This window comes from Gallus gallus, chromosome 1 (genome assembly GCF_016699485.2).
Source record: "Gallus gallus isolate bGalGal1 chromosome 1, bGalGal1.mat.broiler.GRCg7b, whole genome shotgun sequence".
Lineage (NCBI taxonomy): Eukaryota > Metazoa > Chordata > Aves > Galliformes > Phasianidae > Gallus > Gallus gallus.
This window is the reverse complement of record NC_052532.1, coordinates 105,110,624-105,128,249: the sequence shown is the minus strand read 5'-3', so window position 1 is coordinate 105,128,249 and position 17,626 is coordinate 105,110,624. Positions and strand designations below refer to the sequence as shown.

At 37.7% G+C, this 17,626-nt stretch overlaps 1 protein-coding gene across 11 annotated transcripts in view; it reads left to right on the top strand.

Moving 5' to 3' along the window:
• Positions 1-17,626, top strand: part of SYNJ1 (synaptojanin 1) — a 61,810-nt gene that overhangs the window by 35,118 nt on the left and 9,066 nt on the right. For 4 of the 11 annotated variants that reach the window (XM_015299851.3, XM_015299803.3, XM_015299861.4 and 1 more), the window contains exons 16-29: positions 137-277; positions 898-1,090; positions 2,359-2,517; positions 3,338-3,494; positions 3,847-3,964; positions 4,074-4,289; positions 5,014-5,092; positions 6,242-6,404; positions 7,295-7,501; positions 7,908-8,036; positions 8,638-8,676; positions 14,839-14,886; positions 16,488-16,526; positions 16,621-16,691. In XM_015299851.3, coding sequence (XP_015155337.3) covers positions 137-277; positions 898-1,090; positions 2,359-2,517; positions 3,338-3,494; positions 3,847-3,964; positions 4,074-4,289; positions 5,014-5,092; positions 6,242-6,404; positions 7,295-7,501; positions 7,908-8,036; positions 8,638-8,676; positions 14,839-14,886; positions 16,488-16,526; positions 16,621-16,691 — 1,759 coding nt within the window. The remainder of the gene's footprint in view (positions 1-136; positions 278-897; positions 1,091-2,358; positions 2,518-3,337; positions 3,495-3,846; positions 3,965-4,073; positions 4,290-5,013; positions 5,093-6,241; positions 6,405-7,294; positions 7,502-7,907; positions 8,037-8,637; positions 8,677-14,838; positions 14,887-16,487; positions 16,527-16,620; positions 16,692-17,626) is intronic. The other 7 variants (XM_015299854.4, XM_015299833.4, XM_046900930.1 and 4 more) reach the window with 4 other exon arrangements.

Here is a 17,626-nt window from a genome sequence, read left to right as displayed (position 1 = left end):
TCACAGCTTGGCTTTGACCTGCTTCCCCAGTATCTGGTTAAAGTTACTGTATGAAGGTGATTGAATGAGCTCAACGCTCTTGATACCTGCTTCATTTCTTTTATTTTAAAATTGGCATTTTTAATCTCACTGCTAGCACAACCAATCAGAAGCTCTGGGCTGCAGAACTGCAGAAGACCATATCGAGAGATTACAAGTATGTGCTGCTGGCTTCCGAGCAGTTAGTGGGTGTCTGCCTCTTTGTGTTCATCAGGCCCCAGCATGCTCCCTTTATCAGGTCAGTGAATGTACAGCTGTGCCCAGGGCTGGGTCACCTGCAGTTTGTTGGGTGTTGCACACTGATGTACAAGTATACTGAGAAATGTGTTGGGCTCCAAGAGAGCTGTTCCATCTTCTGGGGAACTAGCCGCTTGAATTCTTTTACTGTAGCTTTAAATGCCTTCAGTTGTGTAGAAAGCTTGAAAAGTGGAGGTGTTATGTTCCTGCTTGATAGCTGTTGACGTTTCTTAAAACAGTTCAGTGGCCTTACTGCTGTAAGAGCAATGTGAAAATGTCACTTTTTCTTAGATAAGGTCCAAGGTCCTATTGTTATCCTTTAGTTCCTTTACGAAGTATCTTTCAGGGATACAGTCCTCCTCAGACAAATTTAGAGCTGTTCACCCAGAGGGTGATGGGCATGGAACAGGCTGCCCAGGGCAGTGGGCACGGCCCTCAGCACCAGAGTTCAAGGAACGTTTGGACAGCGCTCTCAGACATAGGGTTTCAATTTCAAATGGTGCTGTGTGGAGCTTAGAGTTGGACTCAGTGATCCTTGTGGGACTCTTTGAGCTCAGGATGTTCTATGATTCTATTATTTGAAGGTTTATTTAACTCTGAATGTTTGTTTAACTCTTTCAGGGACGTTGCTGTTGATACTGTAAAGACTGGCATGGGAGGAGCCACTGGTAATAAAGGTGCAGTAGCAATTCGGATGCTGTTTCATACATCCAGTCTTTGCTTTGTCTGCAGCCATTTTGCTGCAGGGCAATCACAAGTTAAAGAAAGAAATGAAGACTTCATAGAAATAGCTCGCAAGCTTAGTTTTCCAATGGTAAGCAATAGTGTTCAAATTCCTTAACAAATGAGAAGTTAAACCCCTTGAGCACCATCAGCATCATGCAAAAGTTTGTCTCCCCTTCCCAGATGCCTTTGGGGAATTTCCAACTTTGCTTGGATTAGAGGTCTTAGAGATAAAAATTGTGAGAATTTATTTTTATTGAAATAGAAGATTAGAGAAAAGTAGAGCTTTCCATAGCAATGACTGATGGAAAAGATAGAGGTCTGAGGGCTTAGCATAGGGAAGAGACACTAGAGATTCCTGATATATTGTACAACTTTTGCCTACCTAAAGTTAATCAATTATGAGGGGGAAAAAAAAAAACAACTATGGGAGTGGCTCTGTTTTCAGTACGTAATAATAATGTTTTGTTTTTGCTAGCTCATCTTAGCTTCTTTTTAACTTACTTTTGTCAAATTAGATGATGCAATTCTGTAGTTTATTCTCATAAAAGGTTATCAAATACCAAATAGTAATTTCAACACTGCAATAAAATGCTTGCTTGAGACAAAACTGTCTTAAGTTGCAATTGTTAGCTTCTGTGGCACTGTGCTAACAACTGACATCTGATTTTATTGAGTTTCTTTTTTTGTTTCTAAATTTTTCTCCCTTGTTCTATTTTAGTTTTTCTCTAATGTATTGTATTTTTGGGTTTCCAGAAACAGTTTTGTAAATACTGTTGTTTTAATCGACTTCATTTGCTTTGATTTACATAAGGGCAATGAAAAAATCAAAACAAAGTAATCATTTTCCTAGGCCTTCCTAGAACTAAAAGAGCTCTTCTGTCTGTCTCTAGCCTCAAAAACTGTATGTAACTGAAAAATCTTCAATTAAATCAGAATAATAAAGCCTTCAGCTTGCATTTTGTGCCAGGATATTCTGCCAGATGATCTCAGGGTAGTATCTGTGACACAGATAGGAGTCATCGTCTTAGAGCAAACTTGTAAAACCGGAGCAGAATGATGCAGAATTCTTGGGATCCAATTCAGATGATTCATGTTTCTTTAGAAATGTAAACTGCATAGAAAGTGTTTTATCTCCTTTCATATTATGCATGTGTGAATACCATGCCCATGGCTATGTGGTTCTAACCGTACGGATGCTAAATACTAACACTTGTCCTAATCAGGTAGAAATAATAAATACTTTATGATTAAAAAACAACAACAACAAAACACTTCCTAAGCTGAACTGCACCTGAAACTAGTGGATTTCTGTCACTTGATTGTTTTTTAATTTCAGTGTGTGCTTCTCTTTTACAGGGAAGGATGCTTTTTTCCCATGACTACATCTTTTGGTGTGGTGACTTTAATTACCGAATAGATATTCCTAATGAGGAGGTTAAGGAGCTAATCCGACAGCAAAACTGGGATTCCCTTATAGCAGGAGACCAGCTTATCAATCAGAAAAATTCTGGACAGGTATCTTAAATATGTCGCCGCATTCAAGAATAGTGGAGAAGCACTCTGACCTGTTGTTTGATACAGACTTAGCTATAAGATCTGTATTAGGTTTATAGTCAAGTCAAATGCTGGTGCAAGAGTAGACTGTAGGTTGGGCCTGATTCCATTAACTAAAGGTCCTAGCTTATGTTTAATCTGAACACTGCAGGAGTAAGCACATCTTCTGGCCTTCTAGCGTCTTGTGTTGGCCAGCTTTATCTGTTAATGCTGGGCAGGTAATTGAAAGAAATGGTGATAGTGTTTCTTTAATCTTTCACATCATGTCACATGTATGGATTTTAAAGTCTATTGGGGTTTTTTTGTTTATTTGTTTTTTCTTTTTTAACTCTTACTAATTTACACATGAGGCACTTGCCTTTCTGAATATGCTATGTGTGTCCAGAAAGGTAAATAAAATATAATCACAGTTCCCAACTTTGCTGACAAACGAGCAACTACTCAACTAACTAAAGTGCTGCGGACAGCATCTTGATGGCCTCAAGTTCTGCATGATATTGGAGGAAAAGTATGTTGCTGAGGAGTCTGGGTTTCAAGACATAATTGTTGACATACTTCTGTTTAATGATGATCTGTCTGGGTTGCTGTTCAGTCATAGTGGCAGATGTAGAATGCTCTCAGTAAATAAAATTTGGAAAAAGATTCATATTATCAAATGCCTTTTTTTTGGAGATGTCTGTACAGGATTTCACTGTTAAAAAGAGAATTCTGATTAGTTTCAAGCTGTTTCCCATCTGTTTCTGTCTTCTGGCATGACATAATTGTTTTGGTTTTTTTATAGATTTTTAGGGGATTTTTAGAGGGGAAAATAAATTTTGCTCCTACATACAAGTATGATCTGTTTTCTGATGACTATGACACCAGTGAAAAATGTCGCACGCCAGCTTGGACGGATCGTATTCTTTGGAGAAGAAGAAAATGGCCCTTTGACCGATCAGGTTTGAGTGCTTCCTTAAACTGTTTTAAATATTCTTTTAACTGGCATACAGAGTCTATTTAGTGGCATTCACAGTGCCAGCAGTTCTGAGCTTGTCTCCCTGGCTTTGTACCAGGCAGAAAGCTTCTAACAGAATTTTTTATACACAAGAGTGACACTGAACAGGTGGATCATGAAACAGACAATAGTTACTGACATTTCGCTTGTTCTAAAGGAACTCTTTCTGTAAAATGCTTGGTTTTGGTCTAATTTCTTTGTTTTTTTTTTTTTTTTTACTAGTTGGATTTTTTTTTAATCATGTTCCTGCAGTCATTATATCTTTCCTCTTTTGTTTTCATTGATAATGAATGTAGCTGAAGACCTGGATCTTCTGAATGCTAGCTTTCACGATAACAGTAAAGTCCCTTATACGTGGAATCCTGGTACTTTGTTGCACTACGGAAGAGCAGAGCTGAAGACATCTGACCACAGGTTTCAATTTTTTTATACATTACTTCCTAATAGTTGAAAATTTAATTTTAAGGCATCTTATTTCTCTGTTTACAACCTTTTTCTCTGGTTGTTTTTTTTTTTCCCCAAGGCCTGTGGTGGCGTTGATTGACATTGACATATTTGAAATCGAAGCAGAAGAGAGACAGAAAGTTTATAAAGAGGTGATTGCAACACAGGGACCACCTGATGGCACAGTAATGGTCTCCATCAAAAGTTCTTCAGCAGAAGAAAACTACTTTGATGATAACTTGATTGATGATCTTCTTCAAAAATTTGCAAACTACGGAGAGGTTATACTTATAAGGTTAAAAAGGCTTTTTATTCTTAATCTCTACTCCTTTTCATTTTTCATTACTATTTCCCAAATTTAGTGTCTTAGTTGGCATTTCTGTTCTGATCTGCTTCATTTTCAGTGTTCAGTTTTCAACTCTGATTTTAATATATTAGGAGCTGAAGATTAGTTTTACATAACTATACACATTTCAGTTGAGTTAGAGCATCATACTTTGTTGGAAATCAGACTTAAAATCTGCTACTTCTATGATTTAGAACAAATTAGGTCAGTAGTTTTTAAGGAACAAAATGTGAAAGGATCCCTGTGGCTGTTGTTTTCACTCAGCTGTTAATGGAACTCATTGACTTTTTCTAGAACCCTAAGAGCACGGTCCCAAGTACACAGTTCGATCTAATGTGGAATGCCTGATACAAATATCTAACCTCTAGCCACACAATTAATTTTGAATGTAAACTGTATAGCTGTAGCTGTATAATCTTAGAAGGACAGTGGTTTCTGTGTAATATCTATCAATTTATTCTGCCTTTTTTTCCCCAAAGGGTGTGTATACACGCACACGCGCACACACACACACACACACACACACACATGAAATTTAAAAAACGAAACCAAAAAACCTCGACCATCAAGTGAATCATTGAATGACCTTTAAGCTAAGGGGCTTCGAAGGATCTTAGGTAGGATAAAAGGTTTTTACCATCATTTCCAAAGTATTTATCAATGGACTTTGCAGATTCGTGGCAGACAAGATGTGGGTAACGTTTTTGGAAGGAAGCTCTGCTTTGAATGTTATGAATTTGAACGGTACTGAGGTAATGTAAAAATTACTAAACTTTCTTATACCAAGGGGAGTATTTTTAAGCAATGCTTTGTTTTTGGTTTGATTTTTACAAGATTTTCATGTTCTGCACTAGGCTGTTGCATCTAGTCTTTTTTCTGCTTTTGATAGCCTCATAGGATTTATACCGTCTTCCAAAAACCAACATAAGGAAGTCATAAGGTTAATTTACTTTTGGGATAAGGACTGTTGGGAAAATTAAGATCCTATGTTTAGGGAATCCTCATCAAAAAAGGATTTAAAAAAAAAAAAAATTTTTTTCTTTACTGATTTACGTAGCACAACTTTTACCTCAAATGTGTAGCAGGAACTAGTTCATCATTTTTATAGCCTACTATCTCTAAGAAGTGAGCATTCCTGTATTACAATATTGACATATCTAAGTGATTGCAGCTCTTTCTTTGACTTCTCTAGGGCCAGTATTTCATTTTTGTAAAAAAAAAAAATTTAAGTTTTCACATTCGAATTTTTTCTCAGCTACAGTCCTGTTAAAACTTAGATTCTATAGGGTGATATTTGCAGATGGATCTTCATATCTGCTAAGATTTTCACCAACAATCTATGTGCTGTAGGGGCTCGTCATATATAATTTTGCAGAACTATGGCTGTTTATCAATCTAATAATGACTTTGTTAATATAGTTTAATAGGAAACCTAATTTTCTTTACAAAAAGTAATCTTTTTGCCAAAACAAAAAAAGTAGAAGCTTTCCTATTAACTGAAAAGAAAAAATCTTGATAGACAACTTCTCTGGTTTACTTTAGAAGAACATTAAGTAGTTGCAAGTAATGATAGACTCATAGAATCCTTAGTGTTGAAAGGGACTGCTGAAGGCCATCCAGTCCAGCTGCCCTGCAATGAACAGGGACACACATAGCTACGTCAGGTTGCCCAGGACCTTATGGTTTAAACTATGTAGATGCACTTAATTAGAAAAAATGAACAGAAAACGGTAATTATTTTTCTGTGACATGTCACTGTTGTTGTTTGGTCCCATAAATTCTGATAACTTGTGATATTTTTCAGAATTTTATTCTTTTTTTTTTATGGAGAATGCTGAATTTTAATATCCCTATTTTTAACAATTTTTCTTTTTTTTTTTTGTACCTTTATGACAATTCAGATACTAGGAAGGATTATAAACATAAGCTTAAAAAATCCAGACTGGATCAGAAGTTTGGAGGATGAAATGAATCTAGAGAAGATTAACGTTGGGCTGCCTTCGTCAACAAGCTCTACTTTGCTTTGTGAAGATGCTGAGGTTACTGCAGACTATGATATGGAAGGTTTGTTGGAGTAAAACACTAGTTTTGAAATGCTCATAGTTCTAACTAATCTAGTTAATTTAATACATATGTCGACACTGTAATTTAACAAGCATATACCTAGCAGAAACAGGTAATTAAAAAGCTTTTAATTTTTTAATAGTATCTTGCCAATTTATTGAGCATTGTCATTTCTGCTGGCAGTTTGCACTGTATGCACTGTATGCATAGGTTTTACTGATTTACTCACTCTTTTTAATCCTTTTCACTTGATGCTGTAGTGTCACAGGGATCACTTCATTCAGGCAGCTTTTATGTTTTTATGGAGACGCACTATAAGCAGGATATCCAAATTCAGGCTACAAAGCAATTATTTTTTGGCCATGTAACAGATAGGACTAATGAGCTCCCGTGCTAAGTATTGATACGCTTACCACTCCTAACAAACACCTGATGAACCTTTTAAAGGCAGGCAAGCATCAACTGGATGAAGAAGCCTTCATCCTCTGTTGCTTCTTGGAACAGGCTCATCTTCAGCATTCATTTGCTGCTTTCCAGTTCCTCGTTTCTGTCTTTTTTTTTTGTCAGTGTTTTTGTAATGGAATCCTTGAGCTGCTAAATATCACCGTTGCATCCCTCACACCTCTGCAGTTTGCTTTTCTTCACTTACATGTTTTTTATCTATGTACTTTCTCACAGTTTTTCCACTAAACATATGCCAAAGGCACGTTGCCTGGTGACACTTCTTGTGGTATTGCATTCCTTGAGCAAATTCCTTGAGAAACTCGAGGGCTTTTTGCAGAAAATCCCACATCCACAGTCAGCTGATAATTTTCCCACTTTTGAAAATAAGTAACTATAACTCCCTTAATTTGACATGCTTTTTTCTTTTCTGGGTCGTGGTTATCTAGGTGACATTGATGACTATAGTGCTGAAGTAGAAGAAATCCTTCCTCAGCACCTGCAGCCAACCTCAAGCTCTGGCCTCGGAACCTCCCCGAGCTCCTCACCACGTTCCAGTCCCTGTCAGTCCCCTACGCTGTCAGATGGACCCACGCTCCCAGTGAGACCGAGCCGAGCCCCAGCAAAAACTCCTGGACCACCAGTTTCCGTGCACAGTGTGTATTATGTTGCTCAACTTCCTCTGCTTCTGTACAGTGTGGCAGTGGAATGGCCTAGTGGTAGAATACTTGCTTGTAGATGATTTTAATAGCCTTTAGAGTAATAAAAAAGGCTATTCTTGTCATTGCATTTTAACATATAGGTAGCCTTGGGTAAACCACCTCAGTCTTGAAAAGCATATACTTATGAAATTGCATGAGACAAAAATCAGCTTGTTTTCACTGTTGGTTTAAATTTATTTCCACTCTCTCCAAACCTCAGTGCTACTTCGGTATCGCTGCATTTGCAGTTCTGGGAACTGACCATCCTTTCTGTGGAAATAATTTATTATTACAGAAGCTTAACTGTGAATAGAATATGCAAGTGATTAATTTTTGCACTGTTTACTGTCACATTCTCCAGATGAAACTCAACTTGGTACCCAACAGAAAGATACTTCTCAGACCTTGGAGCCCAAGCGCCCTCCACCGCCTCGCCCTGTTGCTCCTCCTGCACGTCCTGCTCCACCACAGAGACCGCCTCCACCATCAGGTAATGTGGTGACACATACTGGGAGATTGGGAATATTTTGTTTTGGCTCTCTGAGATGAGCTTTGAAGTTCCAGACCCAAAGTGCATCTGGGGCTCAACACAACCTCACCCGAGGTTTTTAAATAAGATATTTAGTTGATACATTTAGTAGCAAAATTATGATGTTGAGGTAACAGCATTTTTCAGCACCATTTAATTACTATTTTATTTAATGAATAAGTTTTATAATGTTTACAAACTAATTTGTACTGCTCTAAAACGTGGGGTTCCCATAGCATTGTTTAATCAGCATTTTCATTTTTGTATAGCATCTTAATTTTTATACAAAAGGTAAAGAAATGTATGCAATCATTGATTTGCATTCCTTTAGTTTTGACATCAGTACTTTATCATGTCTGAGTTCTTAATATAGTATTCATCTGGATCATCTGGAAATGTAAACAATTGAGCGTTAAGAGAAACTGGATGTCCAGAAGCATATGGGCAGCATAGTTACTAACACACTGACCCTTGTCATTTTTAACTTTCTCATTCTTTCTCTTCCCTCTTACTGTACTGATATTTTTCATTATTGCTGCATTCATTTCTTAAATACTGTAAGGCGGTAGGAGTCCTGCACCTGCTAGAAAGGAGTTTGGAGGTAATGATTTTAATTGTTTTCAAATATGACTATATAGTAAAATTTCAATGGTCTCTTTTGACAATACTTAATATTGATGTTCAAAGGCAGAAATTATATTTGTATTTAAAGAATATTCACTTTTATTTCCCAGTGTTTGTACCCCCCGCTGAATTACACTTGACTTTTTTAGCGAAACAGTATTTCTCCAGAAGTTGGTACACCGTAGTCAGATTAGCACTGTTTTGTGTTTCTATCTTGTTCTTTGTCCTTGTCACAGCATACCCAACTAACTTTTCAATGAAAGCTGTCTTGTTGGTAGTTGTGAAAGACAGATTTTTTTTTTTCCTTGCTGTTCGTGATAAGGCACATTGTGAAATGAGCTGTGATTGCAGCTGCTTGGAGCGATTATCCATTAATTGCTCAAATTGAAACTGCTGCTGAAGTCTGGCCGGATTTCCCCTGGATGATCAGCAGTTAGCAGAGAACTGCAAATCACTGAGCCGTATATGTTTCTAGGCTGAACACTCACATCTGCGTAGTTTATTTTCTATGTCCAAGTATCCAAATGTGCTCCTAAACCTTTCCTAGACACATGAAACATCATCGTCCATAGTTCTTGGAACTAGCGTGTAATTCAGCAGTACACATTTAGCAAAGGAATTTATGCAGTTACTTTAAAGGCACTCGAGCTACGAGTCTACAAAGAAACAAAACCCTGAAATAATTCTCCCTTAATTCCTTTCCTTTTAATAATGTTGAGGACCCTATAAACTCTTCAGGTTGGTTTTATTTTTTCCAGCTTGATCTGGTTTTGCATATTATAACAACTCACCTGTTCTCAGAGTGCTTCTTGAAACTAATCTTATCTCTGTTTATCACTTGCCCTGTAGTTGAGCTGCCCTGCAGGGACTTAAATCAGTTCTTTAGTACATGGGATACAGTGAGTCTCTGGAATGCTTTCTTAATAGCTATTCAGGTGTTGCCATTCGGTAGGAAATAAGGCTTTTTGGTGAAAACAATTCTAAAAGAAGTAATCATTTCATGTGGTCTATAAATACGACTTATTCTACTGAGGGACCAGAGATGTGCACAGCTGTTAGCTTAAATTGAGAATAGGGGGTTATTATGCCAAGGGCATAATATTTCAAATTAATTAAAATACTTAAGCTTTAGAAAATAGTATATATGTGAATCTCACATATGTTGTGAATTAATTCGTACTACTTCAGTCCAATATAGTTTTGTGTGCATTGATTCAATCATGTTTGCCTAGTTTCAGTGTCAGTTGTGCAAAGACTAGCCTTCATTTCTTGCTCTTTTCCAGTGTCGCTTTGCATAGAGTTACAGCTTGCATAAAACTTGCTTTTTATGCAATCTTTCAAAAGAGTGTAGTATATTCTTTTTTCATGTACTATTCTGACCTAAAGCTCATCCTACTTTTTCTATCCCCTGTGTTTTCCACTCATGGAGTACATTTGTAAGGCATGATGCTTTGCTTTTCAGCAGTATCTGAGCTTAGTTCAAAGGAAGTTAGCGCAGGAGTGGAAGCAGAGAGTAAATGTCATAGTGCTTGTGTAAATGGCATCCGTTTCTCTTATCTAGAATGCAGGCTCCTAAAACACTGTGAAAATACCCCTGCATCCTGTGGAAATGTATGACTTGTATAGCACACACAAAATGACATTGTTCGTATCTTTCAAATGTCATGCATTTTAAATGTTAGGGTTTTTTTCCCCATGTGTTCTAACCTTTTATTCTGAGAGCTTCAGTCCCTTCAGTGCCCATCAAGTTTCTTCTCATGGCTCACTATGCATTCAAGAAGGGACTGTGGTTTGGGCATCTAAAGGTATTTTAGACTATACTTTATATCAGAAGTAATTCAGATTTTAAGTAACAATGCATCTAAAACTACACGTTAATTGTGGACGTTTGCAAAGCATAGATTTTTTTTTGCCTGCTATTGTTGTTTTGAGGATTCTGTAAGCTCTCAATTGTTTATAGTTCAAAATTAAGATGCTGTACTGCATTATAAATTCTTAGGGAATATTTAAAATGAGAGACGCTATTGTCAGTTACTTGAAGTTAATAACATTTGTTTTGCTTTTTTCCCCTTTAACAGTGATAGTCAAACATTTCCTGATTAATGCAAGAAAGGCTGATGGTTGTCTTTTATCATTGGTTTAAACTATTAAAATAGGGTTAAGACTGAGAGAATGCACAGTATCTTCAGTATATGCAACCATTTGGGTAACATGTATTACCTCTTCACTGTGATTATCCTCTAAATAAAGATTATAAACCTGGAAAATATAGTAGCAAGGTTGATATGCAAAGAAATGCAAATATGCTGAGATGCAAAAGCAAATGCACCTAAGCAGCAAATACTGGTTAGTATACACTGATATTTACAGTCACACGTTAAAAACCTTTCAAGAACCATTCAACATCTTTATTTTTCCTGTCCCTTTTTTTTTTTTTTAATAGAGTAAGGTTGTTTGAGTACATTAGAATATGGGACATTATAGTCATTTTGACTGGGTGCCCTCCACCAGCTCAGGCTGCCCAGTGCCCCATCCAACCTGGCCTTGAGTGCCTCCAGGGATGGGGCACCACAACTTCTCTGGGCAGCTGTGCCAAGGCCTAGCCACTCTCTGAGGAAACAATTTCCTCCTAACATCTAACCCATGGGTGTCCAACCTTTTCACTTGTCTGGGCTGCACTGAGTGATTGCCTTGGGATGCACACACAAAGGTCACTCCAAAAGTAATGCCTCCTATGTATTTCCATGGAAACTACAACTGCCGCAAAGAGCGCAATCTCACTATTTGATAGAGCAAATACTCAGCTACAAAAAACTCATTTTCAGCGTAGTCACTGCCATTTGCTCTGCATTTTCACCAGCAATGAACAGGAGTCTGTGTTGCTGCTCTTGTAAAAAAAAAAAAAAAAACAACAACAACAACAACAAAAAAACAACTGCACCAGTGGAGGTGAACCACTGTTGTCAGTGCTGAAACACCATCCACCCCTCACTGTGCTCACATCCACCTTTTGGACTCCAGAAACATTCAGCAAGTGTCCACGAATGTCAGTGGGTGCCATTTTTTTCCACATGGAGGAATTCAATTCCACATCATTGCTTTGTCTGCACATCCATGTCAGATGCCATTGTGTCAGACTGCCCCTCTGCTGCTATCTGTTTCACAGCAACAAAACAATGGAATATTGGTGGGAAGGTTCCACCTCCACCACCAGAACCACCAACATCCGCCTCTGGCACTATAGGCCAACATCATAAAACAGAAAACATTACTTTTGGAGCAGCCCTCATAAAATATACAATATAGTTCATGTATATAAATAACAAAACATTTTAATCTTCAATATTTTTTATTAAAAAAAAAAAGAGAAAGCAACAAAAGCACGTAACTAGTGGGATATGTGACCTTGTTTTTGTTAAACCAATGCACCAGTCTGGTTCAATGGGAGTGGCTGCAATTCTTAGTGAGTTCTCCAGGTGTTTGTCAGAGATTTTGGATGGCATTTTCTTCCTCTTGTGCTAATAGTGCACTGACATCTGGCTGTTGTTGAGTGGTGGGTGTGCTCCCGGGGCTGGGCTGGGCAGCTCAGTGGGGCAGAGCTGCTGCAGCAGCAGCTGGGGCAGATGGTGAGAGGCAGGGGCCAGGCCACGGGTTGGGCATGCATGATCTACCCTAAATTTCCTCTCTTTTAGTTTAAAGCCATCACCTCCTGTCCTATCACTATACATCCTGATAAAGAGTCTCTCCAGCTTTTCTGTAGGCCCTTTTTGGGTACTTGAAGGCCACAGTGAGGTCTCCCTGGTGCAATTTCCAGGCTGAACAAGCCCAACTTCCTCAGCCTGTCCTCACAGGAAAGGTGCTCCAGCCCTCTGATCATCTTTGTGCCGTCCTCTGGACTCGCTCCAACAACTCCATATCTTTATTGTGCTGGGGGGCCAAGGCCTGGATGCAGTGCTCCGGGTGGAGTCTCACAAGAGTGGAGTAGAAGTCAACGGTCACTTCCTTTGCCCTGCTGATCACACTTTCCTGATGCTGCCTTGGACACAGCAGGCATTCTGAGCTCTAAGTGCAAGTTTCCTGCCCATGCTGACTTTTCAGCCCCCAAGCCCTTTTCTCCAGGGCTGCTCTCAATGCATTCTCTGCCCATCAGCCTGTATTTGTGCTTGGGATTGCCCCTATCCAGGTGCAGGACCTCCATCTATCTATCTATAGCTATTTATATATGTGCCTATATATGTATACAGGCCCCACATCTGTGTGTGTGTGGGTATGTATACACACATATATACATACTTGTGCATTTAATTTAATGAAAGATTGGAGTTGTTTAATTTTCCATTAAGCTAATGTGTAAATGTAATCTTTGCAAAACATGCAGTTCTGTTTAAAAGATGTTAGGGTATAAGTTACAGGTTTATTTTTTATAAATCAAACTGCTTTCCTTAAAACAAAACAACTGTGAAATACTATATCAAGCTGCAATTAGAATTTTCAGGCTGTATGGTGCATCAGCATAGGAGCGCAGGTCTATGTGCTTATGGCCAGAGGTTCTCCCCATTTCTTCATTTGAAAGCAGTTGACTTGATTAATCATCTTGCATAAAACAAGATTTACTTAACAAGACAGTCCTGAAGATATCTGATCAAAGAATGGGCTGAGGTGAGCTTCATAATCGTAACCCTACTCCTAGGATGGCTTTATTGTGTCCATTTCCATTAGTACTCTGGAAGGAACAGTTAGGGTCAGAGGAGTATCCTGTACTCCTTGGGAATGCTCTCCACCACCCTGCTTTTTCTCCAGTTAGCAGGTAGATCTCTAATAGCCTCTAGGTTACTACAGTCTTTTCTTCCCCAGTGCACCCTTAGGTAGCATATATACATATCTATACCTGAAAGCAGTGACGTTTCCTCTTGTGTCCCCCTACATTCTTGGTTCATCCCTCTGCAGTGCTGTTTCTCTCTGAGAAGTTTGCTGTCAGAAACTTTTGCAATGGAAATCTAAGGTTAATTGGCAGAACCTGGAACTCACCCAGAATATATAATGTGCCAGTATTGAATGTCTTGGAAGCAGATGTTCATCAAAAACAGATATTTGGCATCTCTGAAGATAGTCACATACCAGCCTCATCTGCAGCCTTTAATCTTCCTACTCGGAGTGACACTTCAACCCATATCTGACAAAACTCACAGCACTATTTCTAGATCATAAAGAGCTCCTGAGCAGATACCACACGTTGGCACACGATTAGAAAAACACATGAGTCTGTATCATTGCTAAGGCAGAAGCTGTTTTTAAGGTAGTCTTCTAGAACACTAGCTCCCTTCTCCTCATCTATGCTAAAGCCATTTGAGAGTTGCCAGATATTACTTTTACTTATTCCTGTATTCACGCGTTAAGGATTCCTCCTTTTCATACCATTTGGTGTTATTATGCCCTGCTCTGTTTTTATCGTATAAGCTTATGGACTCCATGTGTGCCTGATCACAGTACAGAATCAAAATAATTCAGTGTGATTATTCATGATTGAAAATCTTCTTTCTCTCGGTGTGAACTTCAACATCTAACTGCAGATATTCTCTATGTGAGTTGATACGGCTTTCTGATGTACAGAGTGCTTCTTGGAAATAATGATATAATTCTGTATGATAGAATACACTATATAAAATGCGAAGCTGACTTATTCCATTAAATTGCTCATTCAGATGTAGTCTTGTCAGAAATATATCGTATTCTCCCAAATTCTTGGAAGCAAGCCTAATGTTGCTGAGTTTAAGTGACGTATGTTTGCTTTCAAGTGTTGGAGTATAGGTATGTGTTTTGATTAAGAAAAAATTCAAGAATTACATTTAATATCATTCTGAATTTATAAAAGATTGTGGAGAGCATATACTGAAGAAATTAAAATCTTTTTCAACTGTAGTTTAGAGTGTTTCTAAACATGATCTTGCTTGATCTCTAACTCCTATCAGTCTGGTTTCCCCATGCTGCTCCAAACAGTTCTTCTGTAAGTACCCACAGTCTAGCTAGGTCATTTTTAAATTATATAGAGCTGTCTTGGGGCAGTATCCTTTCTGTTTTTACTTTCTCAATCTACTGCTTTTCTTATGCAATGTACAGCTTCTCTTCTTTCTCTGAAAAGGTCTTGGAGCTCCTCCCAGTCCTGGGGTAGCTAAGAGAGAAGTAGAAGGTAACATAACAATTTTTGTATTCTAGAAATGAATTTCAATTTTAATACCTGAGCAATATTGTTCTTGTGATACTAGAGGCAATTTCATTAAGGCATTTATTATATAGGGTATTTTTTCTTTTACTTAACATACTTTTAAGAAAGGTGAGTTGCTTTACCAGTGATGGTGTGAACTGCTATAGAAGCAGTCTTCAATTACAAAAAAATGAAATGAAAACTTAGACTGCACTAATCAAGAATACTTTCAAGGCAGACTCTCAAAGGAAGATGTAACTGAGTGATTGCTAGAAAAAATACTATATCTGTAACTATTTTTCATAAAGAACTACATATTCATGTATTTTGACAGAAATTTCCATTCAAATAATTTAGCCTATAATTTAATGTTTTATCTCTTTTTAAAGAGCATAATATATGTATTTAATTCTAGGAACTAAATGTATGTGACATACATTTACGATAAGCATTTTTTCTTGCATGATTCTAGTTGGAGTATGTGCATATGGTTGTGAGTGGGTCCTGTTTTAGCTTTGACAGCAGAATTTGAGGTTTCTACTCTTTGTAGTAAACGTAGGTATGACAGTGCAAGTCCTAATATAGTCCCAGTCAGAATGTACTCCTGTATGCCAAAGTGAATTTTGGCTGTATTGCTGGTTCATTCTGCAATATTGTCAAAATCACAAGATATATATAGGGTAGGCCAGGTTGGAAGGGACCTCTGGTGGTCATCTTAGTCCAACCCCCTTCGCAAAGTAGGGTGAGCTAAGCCAGGTTATTCTGGGTGCAAGTTGTACCTACTGGGAACTGGACCCAGAAACTCATTCTAACTGGTTCTAAGAAAGTAGAATTGTCTGCCATCTGGAAGCTGATTCTATAAAGTGTCTTATGGACCACAGAGTATTCCTTCCAGTTACTGTAACTGATATGGTGATTTACCTTCCTGGGAAATAGACAACAGACACACAAGCCTGAAACCTCTTTGCCTGTTAGAAATTGTGCACTTAGCTGAAGTAAAGGTAACTTTCATATCTTGCACTTCACAACTTGAATGTTGAATACAAGGTTCTCATGAGTACCAGCATGTAAATGTTGAGGTTGGTGCTACAATATATTTATCCTATGAGCAAAGTGAGTAGGTTCAGAAAATTTGGTGTAGACCCTTTAGATTGCTGAATCATATTTAATTACAGATGTACACTTCTGATCATGTGATTTTTTTGAATTAGTACGTTATAAGAGTTCTCTTTGTTTTAAAGACTGCTGTTAGAATATCTGCAGGATATACTACAAAGAAAACAACTGCTTCTGGCAAGGTTCAGAACACAGGGTACCTGTACAAGTCGACATCTTTAGCTTGCAACAAAGAGGTGATTTGACTTAATTTGCAATTAGAAGGGTCAAATTACTTCACAGGTACAGTGTGGGGTAAGACTGCACTAGTATAAAAGTTTAGCTGATTGAAAGACTCTAATCTGTAATAACTCAAATCACTAATGTCTCTTTGCTCCTGTTTCCATTAGTGATAATGTACCATTACTGTATAATACCTGTTTGTCTCTTATCTAACAAAGATAATCTGATTTTCTTCCCATGCTTCAAAGCACAAAAAAGTCCTGGAACACAAAGAAAAGATAACTTAGGTAATACAGACACATGCTTTGTACTAATTATAATACAGAAATAAGTTGATTTTGAAATATGTTCTAAGTCAGTGGTTTCTAATATCTGTTCCAGTTCGTAGTCAGCCTCCACCTTCAACTGGATTTTCAAGTGCAGGAACTGTTGGATATGCTGCTGCTCGACCGGTATGCATTCTTTCTCAAAATCATTTTCCTTTTGCATTTCTATAGTTTATTACATTGGTGGTGTGTTGTTGTTTTTTTTTTTAATTACAACAGATGCAAGATCAAAAGATCAAAAAACATCTAAGAGACTCTTTGTTTTTCAAGCTTAAGCTTGACCCTCTTTCAGATTTCTGAGCTGACGTGACATCCTTTCCTCAGGTTGTTTTTTGGGCAGCATTTCCTTTCACAGCTTTCAGGACCAGGGACAGTAGCCGCTGCACGCTCTGTTTCCCTCCAAGTGGTCCTGAGGATTATTTTTGGCTTAGTTTCTCTTTATTTTAGTGAATAACTTTCAGTTTGAGTTTTGGAATTTAATCCAATCGTTCTGCCTACTTTCTAAACAGTAAAAAAAAAAAAAAAAATTAAGCCTGGTGACACGTATCTTGGCAATGAAAGTGAAGTCAGGTATTTCAGAGGTTAGGTGGCATGAAGCATGAGATCATTGTTAAATGGACTCAGCCAAGCATGATGATTCAGACATAAGAAAAAGTACAGTATGTACATCTACTAGAAATAGCCTCAAGTATAATACTCATTTTCAATTGGTGAAGTTTATTTGCATATTTTTAGATCATATTTGTGTAAAGAATTGTGGATTAGCTCTGAAAACCATTTCTAGAGCATATATATGGGAGTATATGTAATGCACACAAAATTCTAGAGGAAACAACTCTTAAATTATTTTGTCTTGTGATAATTATTTTTTGCTGAAATCTGTTGTTTGTTTGAAATCTGTTATTCTAGTGCTTTACATTTGACTTTCAAGTGTTAGTAACTCATTCAGCTCCAGTTGTAATCTACAGTAGTTTCTTATTTCTATTTAAATACACACGTAGGTTCTTTTACTTTGTTTTGAGAGAACCATTTTATTCCTGGCATATAAGCTTCTTTGGGAA